The sequence below is a fragment of the Bombus pyrosoma genome, linkage group LG7, assembly GCF_014825855.1.
Source record: "Bombus pyrosoma isolate SC7728 linkage group LG7, ASM1482585v1, whole genome shotgun sequence".
In the NCBI taxonomy this organism is placed as follows: Eukaryota; Metazoa; Arthropoda; class Insecta; order Hymenoptera; family Apidae; genus Bombus; species Bombus pyrosoma.
Window position 1 is genome coordinate 17828313 of NC_057776.1, and position 22450 is coordinate 17850762.

The 22450-nt window shown below is 36.0% G+C and overlaps 1 protein-coding gene across 8 annotated transcripts in view; it reads left to right on the forward strand.

Moving 5' to 3' along the window:
• The window catches only part of LOC122569298 (F-actin-monooxygenase Mical), a 100877-nt gene that overhangs the window by 74533 nt on the left and 3894 nt on the right, over window positions 1–22450 (forward strand). For 4 of the 8 annotated variants that reach the window (XM_043730136.1, XM_043730132.1, XM_043730131.1 and 1 more), the window contains exons 2-23: window positions 5054–5341; window positions 6120–6444; window positions 6872–7230; window positions 7345–7602; window positions 7787–7989; window positions 8091–8224; window positions 8308–8555; window positions 8642–8764; window positions 9354–9581; window positions 10679–10918; window positions 11582–11723; window positions 11835–11956; window positions 12005–12229; window positions 12693–12852; window positions 12931–13094; window positions 13173–13375; window positions 13456–13637; window positions 13726–13850; window positions 17657–21202; window positions 21313–21342; window positions 22018–22162; window positions 22249–22396. In XM_043730136.1, coding sequence (XP_043586071.1) covers window positions 5057–5341; window positions 6120–6444; window positions 6872–7230; window positions 7345–7602; window positions 7787–7989; window positions 8091–8224; window positions 8308–8555; window positions 8642–8764; window positions 9354–9581; window positions 10679–10918; window positions 11582–11723; window positions 11835–11956; window positions 12005–12229; window positions 12693–12852; window positions 12931–13094; window positions 13173–13375; window positions 13456–13637; window positions 13726–13850; window positions 17657–21202; window positions 21313–21342; window positions 22018–22162; window positions 22249–22396 — 7595 coding nt within the window. In that variant the 5' untranslated portion in view covers window positions 5054–5056. Of the gene's footprint in view, window positions 1–5053; window positions 5342–6119; window positions 6445–6871; window positions 7231–7344; window positions 7603–7786; window positions 7990–8090; window positions 8225–8307; window positions 8556–8641; window positions 8765–9353; window positions 9582–10678; window positions 10919–11581; window positions 11724–11834; window positions 11957–12004; window positions 12230–12692; window positions 12853–12930; window positions 13095–13172; window positions 13376–13455; window positions 13638–13725; window positions 13851–17656; window positions 21203–21312; window positions 21431–22017; window positions 22163–22248; window positions 22397–22450 lie in introns of those variants that run through there. The other 4 variants (XM_043730134.1, XR_006317395.1, XM_043730137.1 and 1 more) reach the window with 4 other exon arrangements.

Here is a 22450-nt window from a genome sequence, read left to right on the forward strand (position 1 = left end):
TCGTGCCACTTTGTGCATTCCTGATATCATTAGCCCATCTGAAACCATAATCCCTAAACAAGGATTGACAGGATTATAAAGTTGTAGACCCAACCATTTCGACCGCTGCGGTAGCTTAGCGCCAGCAACAATATTAATATATACGTCTGATAGAATATTTGTATATTTGTTAATTTATCACAAAAAGAATTCCCTCGTGTTACTTTGTGCATTCCTGATATCATTAGCCCATCTGAAACCATAATCCCTAAACAAGGTTTTGACAGGGTTATAAAGTTGTAGACCGCTGTGGTAGCTTTAGCGTCAACAACAATAGCGGGGCGTTTGTCAATTAGACGGTAGATGAGGGATGGCTTTAATCCCATTCAATACATTCGAACAAATACCCAACTTCAAATATACAACATAGGACAATCGATAAAAACATGGAAGAACGGTAGAACCTCCTTTCGTCCCAAGCTTCCGTGTCAATGATCGATACTATACCTAACTCGAACGATGTCGTTTATACTTTTAAACCGTTCAATTCTTCCTTGCGGATTGTTGAACACGATCGTCGTAAAGACAACGCGCTATGACGCGATACATGAAACAGTATGCAAATGCGACGCTTCTAATTGCTTTATTGCTCGGTTTTTAGTCACAACATCAAACAGCTTAGTTAGAGGAACATTGGCGCTAGTGGGCCATTTGCAGCGCCTTCAGCAGTGCATTGGAAACTGTACGGCGTAGCCGACTAATCCGCATGAATTATGGGACTCGTATCGCGGAAGTCGTTTCTAAATTGATTCGTAAATCAATACCGGAGCGTGACCGAATATCTCTCCTCCTGTTCCTCGTTCACCACCTCTTTCACTTTAGCCATAGTCCGTGGCTGATACGGGCGCCAGCGCATCGCCACGATTCTCGGCATCCCGCTGTATTTAGCTCGCACTTATCGGAAGACGAGCACCGATGATCTGTATGGTCGAGTCGAAAGGCACGCAGAAGGCATGTCGGCCAGCACCTCGTGACATTTCGAGTGGCTCGAGGATGGTCCGGGGCGACCACCTCGCCTAGATCTGCCTACTCTCTTCTCGTCTTTTCGTCTCTCTTTCTCTCTCTCTTTCTTTCGATTACCAACCTCGATGATGTTTACCATTAGAAGCGGAGTTTTCTTCCGTGAAACGCTTCTGCGTTGTTCTATTCCTGATAAGTTTGGTATCGTTAGGTTTGTAAATGATTTAAGAAATTTATAGTACGTCCCTTAATTTCAGAGTACGGATATTTACATAGAAATATTGCCTATTGTCCTTGCAAAAGGATGATCGTAAAATTGTCTTTATATCCGGTACCCTTTTGCGTGGATGTGGTTAGAACTATTTGATTGGAAAAGGTAGGAAAAAAGGTTAAGGCGTACCTGGCTTACATCGTGTGTTCCAAGTTCCATGCGACAATGGTACGACATGATACACGATGCAAATTGAAATCGCACGGCCTAAAATTCAAATCATAAACTCTTCCGGTCACCTGTGATTCGATGATATTATCCGCTTCATTTTCTTCCATTCCGAATTACCAATAAAATTCCTCGAATAAAAGGCGTGGAATATAAATGTACATCAAATAGCAGAAATTGAATAGCTTGCTGTATCTTCTTTATTTAATAATAACACTGAAATTAGTAAATAAATGGTTGGTTAGTTTCCATCTTTCATCTTCGTTATTTAACAGCGAAATTCCTTGAATGGCGAATATAGTACTTGTTAAATTAATATTTACGTATCTTCTGATTAATTCAATAAACGATTACTATATCGACAAACAAGTAATTTGTACGGCTAAAGATGCGATAAGGTTTTCTTGGCAAAGATATGCGTCGTGTTTTACTTCAAGTATACGTGATAGCCGTATCGAAGGAGCACACATAACTCAGCTTTTACGTCAATTGGATTATTCGATGATCGATACGTCAAAAATCATTCGTAATTCCATAACGTTCGTTCGCAAAGCACGTGACGCTACTTTCGTGCAACTGCAAACCTGCTCCTATCGATTTTCTATTATCTCGCATAGGCTAAGCCTATCGGCGAGTACCTAGAAACGAGCCTAGAAATAACCATCCTCTTCCTGATAAACCGCTAAATGTAACAAGATCTACAATTTACGTCCTTACGTACGAGAAAATCGTGTTACGTAATCGTTTTTATGTTGAATCAATTCAAAGCACCGTGTCATCCGTACGACATACACCGCGCCGATATTTCCACCGATATCTGACATTTTCGATTAAAACAGGTGCGCGTATTTTTGCGAAACTTATCAACTCGAACGCGAAATGCAAATAGCACGTTATTGTAAATTCGATAAAAAGTAGGATAAATTAAAATTCCGAGCGTACGCTTCATAAATATCGTGTGAACGTGTATCGAGATGCGCGATTGAATCGACGATGGTGTGTAGAGATTTAATACGATGTCGTTAATCTTTGAACGTTGTTGTCAAAGGAAATTGCGCTATTGTCGATGAAATTGCAATAATCAATAAAGAAGATAAATAAGGCGATTTAATATTTTATCGGTATTCGACGTCGGCTGAAAATAGAAAATTTATTATTTCCCATGGTTACAGTGATTAACAGGTAAATAACAGCTCGATAATGTTATTGGAAATGGTAACGTTCGAAGAAAATTCGAATAAAGTAAAATTTCGCTCAGGTTAGCCTTCAAGAATTGAAGAAACAAAATATCGTAAATTATTCCGAGAAAAAAAAAAGAAATATTGAAAATTATTCTTGGAGAAGATATGGAAAGATATTGAAATCTCTGTGAAAAGGAGTTTACAAGTAATCGAGATATTCTATTCGATTCGTCTCTGTGAAATCGAACAATTTCCTACGATTTTATTAAAACTCGTCTCATATCTCTGATAGCTAAAAAGATTCAAAAATTTGTGGAAACGCGACAAGTCGAGCGTGTTTAGTCCTCTCATCGAACGTCTAAACACAGGACGAAAGAAATCGGCATATAGCAATTGTTCCATTTAAACGACACGACGTTTCGTTTCTCCACGCTCGAGAGACAAAAATATTCGATACGAAAATAAAACGCGTCCGCGGTGAAAAATTCCAGGATAAATTCGTGTTGTGTCAGGGGAAAAAGGAACGGAAAAGGATCGCGAGACGTAGAAGAAGAAACCGCAATGAGCTATCGAACGGAAGAAATACGATCGATAGATGCACTGGTATTTAGGTGAATTATACCGATCGTAAGAAACGTTCTCTGTGCCAGATTAACGTTGCGCGTGAAATTTTATGTATCGTTATTTCATGTACGCTCGTTTCGCAAATTTATTTAATATCCACGTTGTTTATCGTTAATCAGCATTCGTTCCGTTTTACCATCCAGGGCAATCTGTAAATTATCGTTGTACGAATTTAATTACGAAGCATCGTGCTAGGCAATTTATATCGCGAATTCGATGAATTTCTACGTGCTCCTTTTCCTTTCCACCGCCAGCGATCGGCGATAAATCTCGATCGGAAGCGAGTAGCTGGTGGTGTGCAATTATTCGATTGAAATTATTGCGTATTAACTTTGTATCAATTTCGCTTAGTCATCGAAGGATGCAGTTTTTCTGGTTAGATTAGCCTGTGTTCCTTTAAAGTCGTGGAAATAATGTCGGGACGAATAGTTTGAAACGGTACGTGGCCGTGTTACGAGTTCTCTGCTCGCGGTAGCGTCGTACAAGATCCTAAATGTTGGTAATTTATTATTGTTTCGTTAGTCAGGTGGAATTTCTATCGCTAAAATTTGCCTCGTTCGAATATTGGGTTGGCAACTAAGTGATTGCGGGTTTTCCCATTAGGTGGTATTGAGAAAATCCGCAATCACTTAGTTGCCAACCCAATAGAATCGCCACAAAAGTTAACGCGGAGATAATCGTTAGTTTTAACTGTAACAGAGAAATATTAAATATTGACAAGAACTGTGTAAACAGAAGTATATATTAGCTTGTCCGGAAAGTGTCTTTCTTTCGCAAACGCGTTTTTCCAACGGTGCACCTTCGTACAAACGCGAAACCAAGTCTGTGAAATGTCGCGCTGTTCATCTCAACGGAAGAAAATGGATCGTACGTAATTCGACAAAGTAATATAAAACGAAAAACGTTGTGCGTTTATTATTTCCTCGTGAAACGAAAGAAACCTTTCGGACGATCTAATAAATGTTTCAATGGCAAAGACTCATCTTTGGAAGTTTCACCGCGTCGTTGAGACTCTGAATGAAATTTTGACGAACACAACGTCGTCTCTGTGATGTCTATCGAAATTAAACGATAGATCCGAGCGAAGAAAGCGACAGAAATTTGCAGATACCTTTGTATTTCAATATATTTTACGAAAAACGTTGCATATTATTTCCTCATAAAACGAAAGAAACTGTTTGGACAAGCTAGTAAATGTTTCAATAGGAAAGACTCATCTTTGGAAGTTTCACCGCGTCGTTGAGACTCTGAACGAAATTTTGACGAACACAACGTCGTCTCTGTGATGTCTATCGAAATTAAACGATAGATCTGAGCAGAGAAAGCGACAGAAATTTGTAGATACCTTTGTAGTCCAATATACCTTACTAATAAAACTTATCCAAAGGTAATTCTTATTACAACGTTCATAAAAAAAAGAAAACACATTTCGAAAAATGAATTTTAAAGTTATCAAGTTGCGTTGTAATCTCGGATGTGTCCTCAGATTTATTCAAAGATTCCTTTCAGGCTGATTTTTATCCGACGTTTAAAAGAAATATATTTTTTGAAATGTATAATTTTATGTAATATTCAACAAAAGCTAGATACGTGTCTCTTCGATTTAGCCAAAGAGATGATACCTTACGGATCGATTTTTTCCCGAATTTATGGACGATATTGCGCCGCCAGAATTATCTTATCCGTAGATACGAGAAGGTTAATTTACCTGATACACGAAGCAACTTGTATTAGTAGTTGCAGTGTTTATGACGCTTTTGCTTACGCTGGTCGTATAAAAAGATTTATAGCAAGTGTCAATTTGTTGCAGGTAATGGAGCATCAGCAGGGTCGAAAGCAAACAATGAACTCGACAGAGGTGGCGAAAGCCAACGAAGAGTTCGATTTGTTTTGTAATGCCACTACATTAAAATCCATCCTTGGACATTTTCGGCATCTCTGCGAATTACTCAAGATCAGACCAAATACGATCAATCAATTTTATCCAAAATTGAGACTCAAGTTGCGATCGTGGAAGGCGCAAGCTCTATGGAAAAAATTTGATCAGAGGGCCAATCACAAATGTTACAATCGTGGCAAAGCATGCCCGAATACAAGAGTAAGTATACCGAGCATATTTTAGGCGATTTCGTCGATCCCTTTCGTTTCTCTCCTTAATTTCATCATTGTACCTTGCTGTTTTTAATATTATGGCGTGACAATTGTTTCTCGAAGAAACTTCATTCGCCTGAAATGATATCTATCGAGGTAACTTGAGATGACAAAGGCGTGATCGAACGATCCAAGTATGTTTGTACGTTTATTGGATCAATTTAAATAATAATTTTCTAATAATTCAACTTGTCGATGCTTTTCAAATTACTACGCGCGTTCGTGCTACGAAACGCTATCGATAAGCGTTGCTCGGTAATGAACTTCGTTTAAAGTACTTTGATACACGAGAAGAGGCAAAGATTTTTAAAAAATTGTGTAACTTTAAGTCGATTTAGACAGATGTTTCTACCAAGCCGTAAAACACTCTTTTAAATTTGCTATCGTAAGAGATCTGTTATAGCTTTCCAAGCGACAGAAACGTATCATGAGAGAGGATAAAGCTAATGATTTAATTTAACTATGAAACAAAAGGAACGATATACTTGTAATATAATTGAAATACACGACTAGATTCGGGTTCTCAGAATCTCAATTCAGAAATTAAAACACCGGAATAATTTTTAAGCCATTAAAAAGAAGAAATTTCAACCATTTAAAGAAAAAAATAATTACGATAATCTGCGTTTGAAGAGAGGAAGAAAAACTTTGCAATGTCTTTCGATATTCTGCTCGATGTTTTACTTTCAACAAATTGGAATAACGAGGGATGTTTAATTGTTCAGGTTTTGATCATCGGAGGAGGTCCGTGTGGACTTCGTTCGGCGATAGAAGCCCAGCTGTTAGGTGCCAAGGTTGTCGTTGTGGAAAAAAGAGATCGGATGTCCAGAAACAACGTCCTTCACCTTTGGCCCTTTGTTATTCAAGATCTTCGTGGCCTAGGAGCAAAGAAATTCTTTGGGAAATTCTGCGCTGGATCTATAGATCACATCAGTATCCGCCAACTTCAATGTATCTTGCTGAAAGTCGCTTTGATCCTCGGTGTCGAGTTCCACGAAAGTGTCAGCTTCGATTCTTTGATACCGCCACCGGAGAATCAGGAAGAGGGCAGTAAGTAATCTAGTCTTTCTAACGCTCAATCGACCCCTTTTCATCCAATAATCGACCCTTTCGACACGTGGAAGTTTATTGACCTGTAAAATGTTCAGGCTTCTATTTATCTTACCGGTTTCTTTTTTCTTTTTTTTTTTTTTTTTTTTTTTGACAACAACTGAGGTAAATTCTGAGGTAAAAAGTATGCAAAACAGAGCACGTGTAATGGAAAGTTCGAAATAAATACAATAGGAAAGAAGAAATTATTGTCTGCTTGAAATCTCATTGGGGAAGAAACATTTTCTAAATTCATCGACAAAGTATCGGAGCTTTGTTGCTGCGCTGCAAGAAATTTTATGAATCTTTTGTGTAACCGTTTGTCATAAAATATTCCTATAGTTTAATTAACGTAAGTTTGTAATCGCTTGCTTTGTAATTCTTTCAGAGATAGGTTGGAGAGCGAAAACCACCCCCGCTGATCATCCAGTCTGTCAATACGAGTTCGACGTGCTAATCGGCGCCGATGGCAAGAGGAATACGTTGGAGGGTTTCAAGCGCAAAGAATTTCGGGGTAAATTGGCTATAGCGATAACGGCCAATTTTATAAACAAACGAACTGAAGCGGAAGCACGGGTGGAAGAAATCAGCGGAGTGGCCTTCATCTTCAACCAGAAATTTTTCAAAGAACTGTACCAAGAGACTGGTATAGATCTAGAGAATATTGTATATTATAAAGATGATACTCACTACTTCGTTATGACTGCCAAAAAGCACAGCCTTATAGATAAGGGAGTAATTCTTCAGGTACGTCATTGTATAAAAATAATTCTACGTTCGTCTATACTACATACTATTATAGCTGTATAACGATTCTGGCTAATTATAAGCGTGATGTTAATTAATTGGAATATATTTCAGGACTATCCAGATACAGCGAAGCTGCTGGCGAAGGAAAACGTGGATCGCGAAGCATTGATGCTTTACGCCCGCGAAGCTGCTGAATTCTCTACGGAATACCAAATGATTGGTATGGAATTTGCAGTGAACCATTACGGTCAGCCAGACGTAGCTATGTTCGATTTCACGTCTATGTATGCGGCGGAGAATGCTAGCCGGATTTTGGAACGTCGGGGTCATAGACTACTTATGATCCTCGTCGGCGATAGTCTGCTCGAGGTATATCACCTGACGTCTCTATTATCCTACATTTTAATTCTAATGATTTATCAAAGTGGCATTTTTCGATTAATCTTATCAGCTGTCGTACGATACTGCTGTGCTTGTTTATTATTATTTATATTATGTTTATATTATATTATTTATATAAATATTTATTATTTATATGGTATAATTATTATAGCCGTTCTGGCCAACGGGATCCGGCTGTGCGAGAGGATTTTTAAGCTCCTTGGATGCTTGTTGGGCAATCAAAAGCTGGGGTGCAAATGTATCGCCGTTAGAAGTAATTGCAGAACGTGAATCTATCTACAGGCTACTCGGGCAGACCACGCCTGAAAATTTAAACAGGGATTACGCTGCATATACGCTGGACCCTCATACCAGGTATGATATCTGTATTATTATTGCTATAAAATAAATTTATCTGCCTAATATAGTTTTATTTGTTATTTCTTTACTCGTAACAAATTTTCATTCGTTTTAAGATACCCCAATTTGAACGTATCCTCTGTAACGCCAATACAAGTGCGAGGTTTAGTCGACACAGACGACCCTGACAGCATCAAGCAGCCTCCTGTACAGTCCGACATCGATATTCCTAAGAAACGACGTCGCCGAGGTAGAATTGCGAATATACTGTGATTGTAGTTGCATCAAAATATTATAAAGCTTATTATTAATGTTATCGATCGTGATATATAGATTTACGTGGAGATTCACAAGTGCATCCAGACACGTTGCTTCGCTGGTTGCAAAAACAAGTTGCCCTGTACGACTCGGTCCAAATAAAAGATATGGGTGCCTCGTTTAAGAATGGTCTGGCTATTTGTGCGATAATTCACAGATATCGACCGAATCTAATAGACTTCCATAATTTGAATCCGGATGATGCGGTTACAAACAATCAGTTGGCCTTTGATATCTTAGAAAAAGAACTGAGCATACCTCCAGTAAGCTGTATTTCGATTTAACTTACTGATGTAAAAAAATAAAAGGAGAAACAACTCGATGTTCTAATTTGATTGAATTTTTCTAGATAATGACAGGAGAGGAAATGGCTCAATGCGACGTCCCCGATAAACTCGCCATGTTTTCTTATCTCACACAGATATACGAAGTTTTCCGCGGTGAAATCCCGTACATTAAACATCCAAAATTAGTAAGTAAATTCGTACGACGTAGAACGAAGTCAGAAGATTTTTAACTGGTTTCCGTATTTTATAGTATTCAGTATCATGTCCGATATCACGGACCGCATGTTTACAATCGTCACAACACCTTTTAACAAGCAAGATCCATCCTCGTCCACGAAAATCCAATCCTACGTCCCATAGAAATCATAGTCAGTCATTCATCGTTTACGATCGAAGAGCAAAGTCATTGTCATATCCCAATCCTACGACATTTTCACAAAAAACCGCCGTCGAATCATTAGACCACAATAATAACAAAATATCGTTAAGTGAAAACGTTACAGAAGTGGATGACAGATTTACGATAAGCTGGATAAGAAATAAACTTCAAAAGAATATAGTTGCATCATCATTGAAGAAAATATTCGTACCACCAAGTCATTTCAATAGGGATCACGAGTGTTGTCGTTCGGATAATAGTAAAGTTAACGAAAAATTACCATAAGCCATAAATCGTTTTCCATAAATTAGTCTAATCTTCGTCACAGTAGCGAATCTGTTGACTTTCTTTTCGTATAATTGTATAACGATTGCATTTGATCGTCTTTTATAAAGGAACCTGAAAACGAAGAAAGGCCTGCACATAGTAAACAATTGAGCCAATTAACACCTGACCAAAAAGTTCAGTTAATTGACCGTATCGTCAGACAAGATAGTGCGACAAGAACGAGACACTCACGATCGCGACATAACGAAAATTTAAACCCCGCGGATAAGAAGGGAGACACGATTAGTCGACGTTCTCGAAAGAGACGAAGCACGGAGAAGATGGGCGCGACAGTGGTAAGTTTTCTTTTCTATTTTACCAAATCGTATAGTATCATCTGTCGACATGTAACATCTTTAAAAAGTATAGATTGTTTTTCTTTATTTAAATTTTTAATCGTATGTTTTTGAAAGCTTCTAGTTAGCAGATCATCCAAGGTTGAAAGAAGCATTCTTTTTTTTTTATTTTAATATCTAAATCGATCCTTTGCATTCGTAACTTGAGAATTCCGACAATATTTAAATATTATATTTGAAAGAAACATTAAAAAAAAAAATTAATCGCAAAGGATTGGATCATATACTTAACGCTTTATGGAATGGTTTCTTTAATTTCGTTCAAGTCATATTTATTCCATAAACATATTCCATAAGGGGTTACAAATCGAACACTAACATTCATACCCACAAAACTTACAATGCTTATATCCTATAGTCACGGTGGCAGCAGATTCAAGCACTTATGTATCGTGGGATAATCATATCGTTGTTAATCCTCTTAATTATTGGAGTTACCATTACCATGGTGCGGAAGGAAGTCGTTACATTCTAATCGCTTCGTATAAACAACCAAAGTATCAGTGGGACATTACAAAAACTCTCGGTTATGTTTTCTATGATATTTATATTTATGTTATATATTATATAATATATTTGCTACGTCAGCTTTTGTATTTGTCCTATTTTACTAAACGTTTGTTTAGAACAAATAGATTATATAAAATTATTTCCTAATAGTCACGGCTAGTGCCCCGTAGAATTAGAGAATAATAAAATAATCTAGATCTCAAGAAATAGAAACAACCATTGACATTCCTGTATCTTCGTTTTTTTTTTCTCTCTCTCTCTCTCTCTCTCTCTCTTAATGAACAAATAATGTTAGCGACGCTAAACTCGAGTTAAAGAACCCTCGATCTCTTTTATCCTCTTTTGTATCGCATTCAACCATTGTGATCGTTGCGAACTTAATAGATGAAAACCACGTAACATAAGCTGTGCAAATTGTGTGAATAATTCACAAACGATAATTAAGCTGATTATAAAGAAAACAATCATTGTAACTATATGGATATGTTAAATTAATGTCACTGTACGATTTTACGGTGGATGTAAAGGAGGAAAGGCAGAAGAGACTCGCAGATATAGAGAAAAATCGCGCCGAACGTATGAGAAGGCGACAATATTTGCGAAACATGGCGACGCAGCAATTCTACAAAAGTATGCAGATGCTGCAAGCGAACGCAAAACGCGAGAAAGACGAGCCGTTCGAAGATTATTCGATATTCTTATACCGTCAAACTGCGCCGGATTTCAAGGATAGAGTGAAATATCTAGAGCAGAAAATATTATATCCAGTAAGCTGGAAAGTGAATGATTTTGGGAGTGCATATTGTTTTATATTTTTTTTTATCACTTCTTTTTTTGGATTTTAACAAACGATTAAACAAGTCCTAAAAAAATATTATTTTTATATATTTCTTCAATAATGGCATTGATAATAATAAACATTTAACATGTGCAAACGTATGCAAATAACGTTTAAAGGAGAACGTTTACATACTAATTATTCGATAACTTTTCGTTGCAAAAACGAAAAATTATAGCTACAAACGTGCATAAACTAACTATATAATAGCAATACACGATTCTAAATGGTGTGCATGATATTTATGCATCGATAATATTGGAGGATGTAAAGGCTCTAAATTGCACTACTAACTATTTTCAAACAGAAGGGACGTTTATAACATCGGTTGCGAGTGCTTATATATCTTTAAGGAACTGTAACACTAACATTACACAGTGCAAAAGAAATACATTATGACACGCTAATTTATTTCTCACATACATATGTATATTAATAAATTTTTTAGTTTCAAATTTTTTTTTTTTTTTTAAGTTTTCTTTTTATACTTGTATTGTGATTAAAGAGGGTTCTTTCACGAGTCTTATTCCGTGGTCGTCTACTTCATCGTTCGCATATTTTGAAATTTATTTCATGACATTCTGTTTTTTAGGATAGAGAACCCAAGATTCACGCTGGTCATCATAGAAACAGCATAGACGAGGAGTTCTCTGGCCGAATAAAGAGCATCGAGGACAAATTAAAGGGATCTGCTCCAGCTGAAAAGAAGCCCAGAGATCTTCTACGTGCCATTGGTTTGTGTTATCTTATATTTTTCTTATTATTGTACTATTTCATTATATATGAAATATTTTCCTTTTCTATACTATAATTAAAATTTCTTATAATGTCATATATGTATAAAGGTAAAATCGAGAAGACCGATTGGAACGTGAAGGAAATCGAGAAGAAAATCGAGGAGAATAAAATGGGCCGTACTGTCCGACACGAAAAAGTAGAACGAGTGCCGAAGTGGAGTCGAGAACAGGTTGGCATGCGAGTGATTAAACAGTACTCGATAATCAATGTTTTTCAGATGTGTATATGCTTCATTCAGTTTTTAGCTCGACAAATCAAGATGGAGAAGAAGGGACGGGATCAAAAGGAAACAGATAGTAAGTACGCTGATATTGACAATACCCTGAAGAATATTGACAGGAAGATCAAAGAGGGTAATGTCCTCGGGTACAATAAAGTTTCGGCTATGGCCGAACAGTTTTCGAATAAAAGTCAAGACGCGGAGCCCAAGGTGTACAAATCGGTAAATACGATATTCCAAAATCTCAGTACTGGAGGATATAGTCAGCAGGATATCCGGAGTCTTTGTGACGTCTATTGTACTTTGTATTTTTCATATAATTGCTGTCAAGAGAATAGAATCGTCATATGTACCCGTCATATGCATCTGTAAATTTATTGTTTCTTACAGGATATACGGAATATATTTTTATATGATTTATATGTGTAGTGCATAACACTAAAACATCATTTTACATTTGAGATTTTTCTTCCTAAGTTAATTAACTAATCTAACCGAATTAAAATATTTGTGATCCTAATGGAATTTATGTTGATACGTGTATTGCCTAATTGTAACACCTAATATGCAATTATGCATTGTTAAAAACATTGTAATTCGATTGAAAAGCGCTGACTAAGATTCTTTTGTACTAAACATTTGAAGTTAATAATTACTACTTTGTTTCCTCGTACTTTTCTTGCAGAATGCCAAGCCCACAATAGCGTTACCCGCGCAAGGAGGTTCGGAGATGTGTCATTTTTGCAATAAGAGAGTTTATTTAATGGAGAGACTTAGTGCCGAAGGGAAGTTTTTCCATCGAGGCTGTTTCCGTTGCGAATATTGTTCTACCTCTTTGAGAATAGGTTCGATTTTTATTCTGAATCTCTTTTGGAAATCAATGGGGAGAGAATTCTTTACCAATAATAACTGTTCAATGATAGGAAACCATACGTTTGATCGGGACAAGAGTGGAGGACGATTCTACTGTACACAACATTTCGGTTTCTTAGGAGCATTAAAAGCTCGCGCAGATAAGAAGAGAGTTGCAGTGTTGAACAAGGAAAACATACCTGCCACACCAGTACATCTAAAGACACCAGAGAAGGTATGATTTCAATTTTAACTTTATCGTATAAGATTCTGTTTTTAAACTAAGAATGTAAATAACGTATATTGTTTTTAGGCAAAGATACCTTTAGAAGGCGTTGTTGGTCTTGATTTACTTGATCGCGGACAAACACCTGAGAGAATAGAATTTGAAAACTTAGCAGGAATATCAGACGCCGAAGAACCCCAAAGTCAGATGGATGAAGACGAATGGACGGATAGAAATTTCGGTGCTTCCACTGCAGAAATGGGTTCTAGTGATGACATTTCAGACATGAGGTGAGATATTTTACGGATAAGTATAATTAAAAAACATAACAGATAACAGATTTTCAAACGGTTTATTAATGTTTCACCAGCGATTCGGATGACGATAACGAAGTATACGAAGAAGCAATAGATCAGCCCTTAACAACCGAAGGAACTCTTGAACTTGCCAAAAATTGGACACTACGATACTCTCATCCGCATGCTGCAATGGGACAGTCCGATACTGGAAGCAACGAATATGAAGATTCTAGCGATGAATACACGAACGAAGGTACAGCTTTGATTCTTCGTTAGATCGCTTCCGCTCTTTATTACTATGAAAATAACAACTATCTTTCTTGATTTGTATTTTTATTCAGACGATGAAAGTACAACAGCTACGGAGGATGAAGACGACATACGCGCCCGAGAGCTTAGAAGACAGGAGTTTTGGCTGAAGAATCCTACCCGTAGTTCCGATACGGACACCGGTTCGGAAACGGAGGTGAAAATTTCTCAAGATTCTATAGATAATATAACTCAAGAATCTCTTATACTTCCTATGCAAACTCATAATTTTATATCGCCCCAAGAGATAGACGTGAATAATAGTGAAGTTGATCAAGATATAATCAGTACAGAAGATATTGAAAAATCGCCTGATAAAAAGACACTGACAATTAATACGCTAATAGGGAACACAGATCAACCAATAGTAAACGATGTAAAGTTTGATAGTGAAGAGAACACATCTCAAAGCAAAGCATCTGGAAGTTTAATTCATTTGTCTGATTCCTCTTGTAATTTATTATCAGATAATAGGGAAAATGATACTGTAAATTTAAATTCGTCTGTAATTGTTTCTAATCCGATAGAACAGAATAATTCCAATGTACATAATGTGGATGAGTGTATTTCAGAATATGAAAGTTTAGTAGATGAAAGTTGTGTTTTAAATTTAGATAACGGTCAAGCAGTCCAAAGTGAATCATCAAATGAAAGTGATAAAGTTATTTCTAAGCTTACTGATACTGATAGTAATGAATTAAATAATGAAGTAATTTTTGTTAATGAAAATTTGGATAAGATAGGAAGTATTAATAGCGAATTAAACCAAACAATAGTTTCTAGTCATAATGAAATAAGTAATAAAGCAATGCCTGGCCTGGATATTACACCCGAAACATCAGAAGCAATTAGTACATCAAACATAAAACTGCAAACAGTGTTTGCAGGAATTATGCTTCCAGATGCTATTCCATTTAGTCAGACTAGTTACAGTAATACAATCCAGCCTAACACCGAAGAAGTTGTAAGCCTCAAGGAAGGACTACCGGATCTAATAACTTCTTCTCCAAACCGTAGTAGAGATTCGTCGCCATCCTCCTCGTATGAAATGTACAAATCAACTGAAACATTGTATGATGAATTATTAATGTCCGATAGTCAGGACAAAATGACCGCAGAAGATACAGAAACTTGCGATTCAGAGGGTACACAAAGCTACGTAAAATCGACAGACGATATTCCGAAAGATAATAAATTAAAATTATCTATAAAGAATCCTAAACGAATTCCTATCGTGACTATTACTTCACCATCTCCGACAAATGAAAAGTCGTTAGAAGAAACATCTGTTGAAAGTGCTAAATTAACAGTGCCCAATAAAACTAACAATCAAGCGGTTCAACCTGACGGAAATAGTTCATTCGATAAATTAAAACGTGATTTAAGGCAAAGGAAAGCAAGGAATAAAATGTCAGTGGGTGAACTTCGGCCATTATCCACTGAAAATGCCCGAAGAAAAATTAATAAATACTTCACGGACGTAAGAAAACAAAAAATAAATGATCAAAATACACGTATTCAAAACGAAAAATCGCCTGATATTAAAGTTGTCGAATTAGATATTAAACCGAAGCTATCTGCGAAAGTTGAAACAAAAGATATAATGAAATATTTCCAAAAAACAAAGCAAGAATCTTCTGAAGAATTAAACTATAGAAGACCCGAAAGTCCAAAAAATAATAGCAATATAAATAATGACGAATTAAATGAAATTGATGTTGACGTTATTGTTAAGGAATTTGAGGAGATAGAGCGACAAAACGAGGAAATGTCTTCGATTGACACTGAAGATATTGAATCTAAATTGCATTTGGATAGTTTATCTGCGAAATTGCATTTAGAAGACACAAATGAACAATCAAACGTAACAAATAATGTAAATGTAACGGAAGAACGTGAATTGCCTAATGGAAAAAATATGACTTTAAATAATATTGTACAAACTGAAGTGCATAAAGAAAAGCAGAGTATCATCATTGATCATCCTGCGAATGAAATCAATTCAGCACAAACACCTTTGCCTCCACAACAAGTCAATAACATCTTAGATACTAAATCATATGAAAATATAATAATTAATCCCTCTAATAATGCGATCAATGCAGAAGAAAAAATATTGACCTCACCACTAACAAGTGATATTTTAAAGAGCACATCACATGAATGTATAGCAACTAGTTCTCACAAAATACAGGAAACAAATACAGAACAAGCAGTATTAGAAACCAACAGTAACACGTTAGTGTTGTCTAAATTGGATGAAAGAAGAAAAGAAGTAACAACTGATCTTCGTACAGAACAAATAACTCCACAACTCAACAATATTTACGTAACCGAATTCTATGAAAAGGAGACAAATAAGCAGTTTGGACCCGAAAATGTACAACAAACAATGTCGATTCCACATTTAAATTATGGTATCTTAGGAACCAAATTACATGAACAGAAAATAGATGACGCAACTCATTCTGCTAGTAATACGAAGCCTGATGTAAAACAGATAGTATCGACGACGCAATTTAATAGTATTAACAATAATAAGTACGATATTGTACATAGAAGCGATAATACTCTAAATAGGAGGAAAGAAATTACTAATAGGAATGATACGTTATATAAAAGTTCCAAATCTTCTTTTGAATTAACAGCCTTACCTGTCGAACACGAGCAAGTTACTAAAGTTAAGATTGTTGAACAAAACATTGAAGCACCAAAACGTGTAAAGAATATGAATTCAAATAGTAATACAATTCTACCAAATCTAACAGATGAAGTTCCAAAAAGGCCAGATAGAAAACATGGACATCATGAACTCAGTTCTTCAATAAGGCTTGACATATCCAATGCACAATTCACTCCTGATGTTCCAATAAGAAGGAGAACTTCGAAACAAAAGTCTAATGTTCCACCTTCTTTAGAAGAGCCTAACTATAACTCTACCTGTAAATCAAGTTCCACTACAATTAATGAGAGATTGGTTGAATCAGATATTAATACTAATGAACATAATAATGCGATAAATATAGGGACTAATAAATTGAAACATTCGTCTGAAACAGCAAATCGTAATAGTGAAATAAGTAAAACAATAAGTACGTTAGGAAATACTAGCGATGAACATAAACATTCTCAACAGACAAAGTCTCCTCCATTAATAAACTCTGACAAGCGTGAATCTATGAAATCTATACCTCCTAAAAATGATAGAACAAAGAAAGATAAATGTATAGTGTCTTAGCATATATATTAATATTTAAACCACATATATGAGTGCATATAATGAACAAATCTTCAAACACGATTACTGTATGTTTTCAATATGTTTTTCAATTTTATGATTTACATTTAGGGAAATTGTGTGAGATATGTTAATAAAGTAAAGAAAAAAAGATATTACTTATACTTGGCTGATGGTATATCTTATTAAAATACCCAAAGCCGTTGAAGAAAAGGTAAAGCATCTTTATGTACGAATGGAGTGACCTATTGAACTAATTTTAAATTAACCGTGACTCAAGTTGATTAATTGTTTGTGTTTGATTTAGTGTTCATGCTAAAACTGGCAATGTAACTCTCTTACCAATTTGTATTAATTTTGAAATTACCACCAGCCAATACTTTATTAAAAATCTCACTGTCTCATTTTAGACAAATTCATATGGTTATCATGATCAGTTTCACAATAAACATTGGGCGAGTATTAGTAACTAATATCTTAGGAACATCATATATTTTTATATACATTTGTAAGACGCCAGAGTATTTCTTATTGGACTCTGGTAATGAAAGTAATTAACAAGCTTAATATTATTAATACTACAAAACACTCTTTTGACCAAATGCATCATGTTCCTTGCCACTAATTGTTTCACTAATACACTAAACAAATCTTTTTTTCTTTTTGATAACATTTAACGCTCATAATACTTCTATTCGTCTATTAATCTATGTGTGATCTCACAGGTTGCTTCCAATGAAGGTACATCAGAAGAGAGTGAAGAAAATTCAGCTACAGAAATATCGACGGACTCTGAATTCGAACACGATGGCGCAACTCCCACACAACATGAGATTCCAGAAATTACGATCAACGATTCGTATGTCCGCAAAACCAGGGGAAATTATGTCGAGCCTAAGAAAGTTCAAGTGAAAAGCAAAGTTATTTCATCAATTAACGGGAATATCAAACAAGATAAAGACTTAGAAGTCGCGAAGTCGCAATTAAAAACGGATCATAATATAAATCCTTCTCATCTTGAGAAAGAGAGTAAGCTGAATTTATTAGGATTCAATAATACGAATGTAGCTCCATTAATAAATCCACGCAAAGGAGATTATTTATTGAACCGCACTCATTCTACCGAAGGTATTGCATCTAAATTATCTTTGGAGCTAAAAAAGAAGTATTTACTCGGTGGTACAGCCTTTGGTAGTTCTGTCATGAAGTCAGGATCAGCTTCGAATGTAGATACTCAGTTAAGAAATTTCACAGACGCTATTTCTCAACACCAAAAGCTCTTAAATCCCGCTCCGGAACCAAGTCCAACGATGCAAGCATTTTTACAGGGAACGAGCAAATTACGATCGAATAATACTCAACTTTCTCCTATATCGCCTACAGCTATATTCTCTTCATCTCCGATAAAACCATACAATGCCAATCGTTCCTCACAGAACTTATTGAACAACGATACTCCTATTTATAAAGCAACAATTTTGCCTGAAATATCGAAAACCCACTTACCAGATTTGGTAAAGGAATCTAGTATATTAAAATCAAAAACTTCACCTAACATTGTCTGTGGTGAATCCAAGAACATAGAGAACAAAGAAATTATAAAAGAACAAGTAGTATCTAGTCAATTGCATACAGTTAAGAGCTCACAAATATTAGAAAATGCGCGAAACTCTCAAAATACAGAGAGCAATTTTACTGTGACCACAGATGAAAATAATGGTTTCCGACCGCGAAGTCCCTTGCATGAGACCTCTATCATAGTACCCCAAGTCGATTGGAGCAAAAACAAGGAAGAAACGAAAGAGACTGCCAGCACTGGAGATTCAGACATAGACAGTGATTCCTTATCTTCTGGCGATGGTGAAGCGGAAGATGAACCGCAGGATAAATCACCTGCTGTAAATTTGTCTCCGCCGCGTTTACAAATTCACAGTACAGATGGAGATCTGTTGCTGGACGAGGAAGCTAACAAATGTAAAGACTTTGATGATGGCCAGTCATTCGAACCAGATTCCATAGAGTGTTCATTTTTACGCGACAAAGAGTTGAATACTAAGATGAACACTGCAGTTCCTGCTCCAATATCTTCCATGAATAAAACTTCAATGGAGCTAGAGATAGTAAAGAATGAGATTGAACAGTTAGAACTGCAGGATGATGGCAAAAAAAGCATTAGCAATTGCAGTACTCCTACATCGATAACTTCTGCAATTTCCAATAAACATGATGATTCTGAAGAGAATGACATCACCACTGCTGCCCTTACGGAAACAGAATTTTCAGAATGGGCTCGTGATGGTGAGGTCATTGTCTCAGATGATCTGCGAGATGTTGAGTTCAATATTAATCCAGAATTTATAACCACAAGGCGGAAACCTACATTATCGGATGCTTCGAAGGCAGGCCATACTCCAATTACGATAGCTAAACAAGAAGATTTAACAGATATGGACTTGGATTTTTCGAAGCTTGACAAACAGATAGATGTTCCTATTAATAATACCTCGAAACTTTTAGCTAACGGCGAAAATATAGATTTTATGGACACAGATAACGAATCACTCCTTGATGATAGTTTGCAAGATGCTTCTAATACTGTTATGCTCAAGAATAGAGGGTATATAGAATTCGTAAACATTAAGAGCTCACCAACGCTTACAAGTTCGCGAGATAAATTAATTACCGACGCTCCTATCGCAAAATTAGAAGTAGAGAATGATTCGTGCTCAGAGGAAGAAGCTTATAACGACAGAAACGTGATAGAAATAAATCCGGTTACCATGGATGATGTTATGAATAAGCTAAACGGTGCTATAAATAAATCCGAGAATAATGCTAAATCAAACGTAGAAACAAAATCAAATTCTGCTCAAGAAGATCAATCTATCACGGAAGCAATAAACAAAGAACTGTTCCAATCAATGGAGGAAGATAGTTTGCTTATCGTTGAACCAGCTGAAGATACCACTACTAGTGAAGTAGTCACTATTCTTGCTAGTCCCGTGAATCCACAAGTTTCAATAGTCCCGAGTCAAACTCAAAAGGAACCTGAGCAAGAGGAAGCGAAAATAACAGCTGATTCAAGCAATCCTGACTATCTGGAATATGTGAAACGTTTACAATCTAGAATCGCAGAATTTAGCAACGCCAAAGACTCTATAGATGTCAGAAAATCGAAGAGAAAGAACTCCAAAAGCTCTCTGCAATCTCGTGCCGCTGAGATGATAGCAGAAGAAATCAAGAATCAAGAAATGACGATAAATAACAGCTTTAATTCACCAGCTACCTCTAGGAAATTGGAAGAAATTACCAGAGAAAGATCCAAGCAAAAGAATGTAATACAAGATTTACTAATGGATAAAGTGGAAGCTCATAAGCAAAAATCTGCAGAAAAAAAAGCAAGAAGAGCTGCTAGAGCTTCGTCGTTCAATTCAACTCCAACTTTATCGCCAATAAGACCACCCATTCCTAATGTTTCACCGATTAATAAATTCGTGCCTACATCTATAGTAACGCCTGAAAATAGTCACTCGCGTACTACTTCTGCTGAAACCAAAAAGTCTGTAGAAAGTGGAACATCTTATGAGTCACAGCAATTGCCTTGGAAATCAGAAATAGGAAAAACTACGAGTGAAGAAACTAATAAGAATGATATTCAATCCTCCGAAAATACCACATTAACTAAAATAGGTAATGAGAAAGAAAACTTTAGAACTCCGGTCGCACCTCCAAGATTGAAACACGAAGAAGCAAAGAGGACAGCAGAGAAGGCAAGGCAAGATGCAAGGGAAAGAGCCAGATTAAAGAGTGACGAGGATCTAGGTCTCAGTCCAGAAGATAAAATTAAAGAGCTGAGAATGAAAGTCGCACGAAGACAACTTTCCATGGAAGAGAGAAAAACTAAAGAAGAAATACACGAACCTCGCATGAGACTCTACAGTTCTGGAGCAAACAAGACTGGATTAAAATTGCAAACAAGCAAGAGTACAGACAATATGAAGGCTGTAGCAGAGGCAATAAATTTTACTGGCTTATCTGCTGCCAATGCAAAATCAATGGATGAACTGTTACATGGTGATTTTCCAAAGTCAAATAATTCTGTTGCCGTTGTAAAAAGAGATAAGAAGCAAAAGACGAAAGATCCAGAAAGAAGAAAGAGTATCATCCAAGCAGTGTCAGATTTCTTCTTCAAGAAAGAATCTTCTCCTTCGCCGTCCAATCAAAAAGACAAGTTATCTATGTTCCGTCTGACGTCAAAAACAAAAGGCAAAGTACGTATATCCTATTTTTTTTCGTGCTAGTCTCTCTACATTCCTTCTATTGTATAGTGTGTACGTATTCTCCAGTATCTCTTAACTAATTGGATTCTGAAATGTTTCAGTTATATAAATCGTATTCGGAAGGGTCAGATGTAAGCAACTCATAAGTCATTGATACTAATTTTTCCAGTATTAGCTTTCTTATGCCACTATTTGTATTCGCTATTGTATATCGTGCAGGTACTATGATTTTATTTTCGTTTGCCGCATTTTCTCGTCTGCTTTAAAGGGGTAACATATTGATTGGCATAAGCTACATGGATTCGTTTTATATTGTACTGTTGTTGTATCCTCGTAGTAATAATCTGCCCTATAAATAAGCATGGTAACTTTTATCACACACATAAATTGCCATTTCAGTATGTTCGTTTTTCTTTTTTAGTGTGCTTTAATCAAGTTGTATCTAACATATAGGTATTAAGAAAATACTATTGAAAAACAGGTGGCTGGGTAGTTTATTTGATAGTTACTATATTCTCTACTATATTCCTACTATATACAGAGTAGACTATTTCTTTATTGATTAATTTTTCAAATTAAGTTGCTAAATTATGTAATGTGCAGATATCTATATTTGTATTTTGTAGCCGCATTTTCATATCATGAAATTTTGAAAGCTTGTTCAATGTATTCCAATAGTGAAGTTTATTGTAATTTTTATTTCCAATATTAAAATTGTTTACATTAATTATCAGGATTAAACTAATTCTTTTTATATTTATCAAAGCAATAACAGGGAACCAATGTTATAGTATATCTTTTTTCAGCTTGATAAAGTCTTATCGCCAAAGACTAACACTAGACCAAAAAGTGTGTGCGAGGGTATGCTCACAAGAAATTTCCTAAATGAAAACCCGCCGCCAATCCCACCACCACCTCTTACTTACACCATTCCTACTACACAAGTTTCAGGTATGAATAAGACATTGAGTACCACAAATATGTGAACATAAGAAAACCTTATTTCTTATATTTTATATCTATTGTTTGTTTAACAGATGATAGTTTATCAGATGATGATACAAAAACAACAGCTGTGTCAGCATCATGCATGCACAAGGCTACAGTAACAGAAGGTTCTTGCAATAGCATTTCACGCAAAACAAAAACTACAAAACGAATAGCTAGACAAGCACAATTAAAGAGGTATGTAACAAAGCTATTTTATACTCTTATAGTAATTCAATCATTTATAATTCT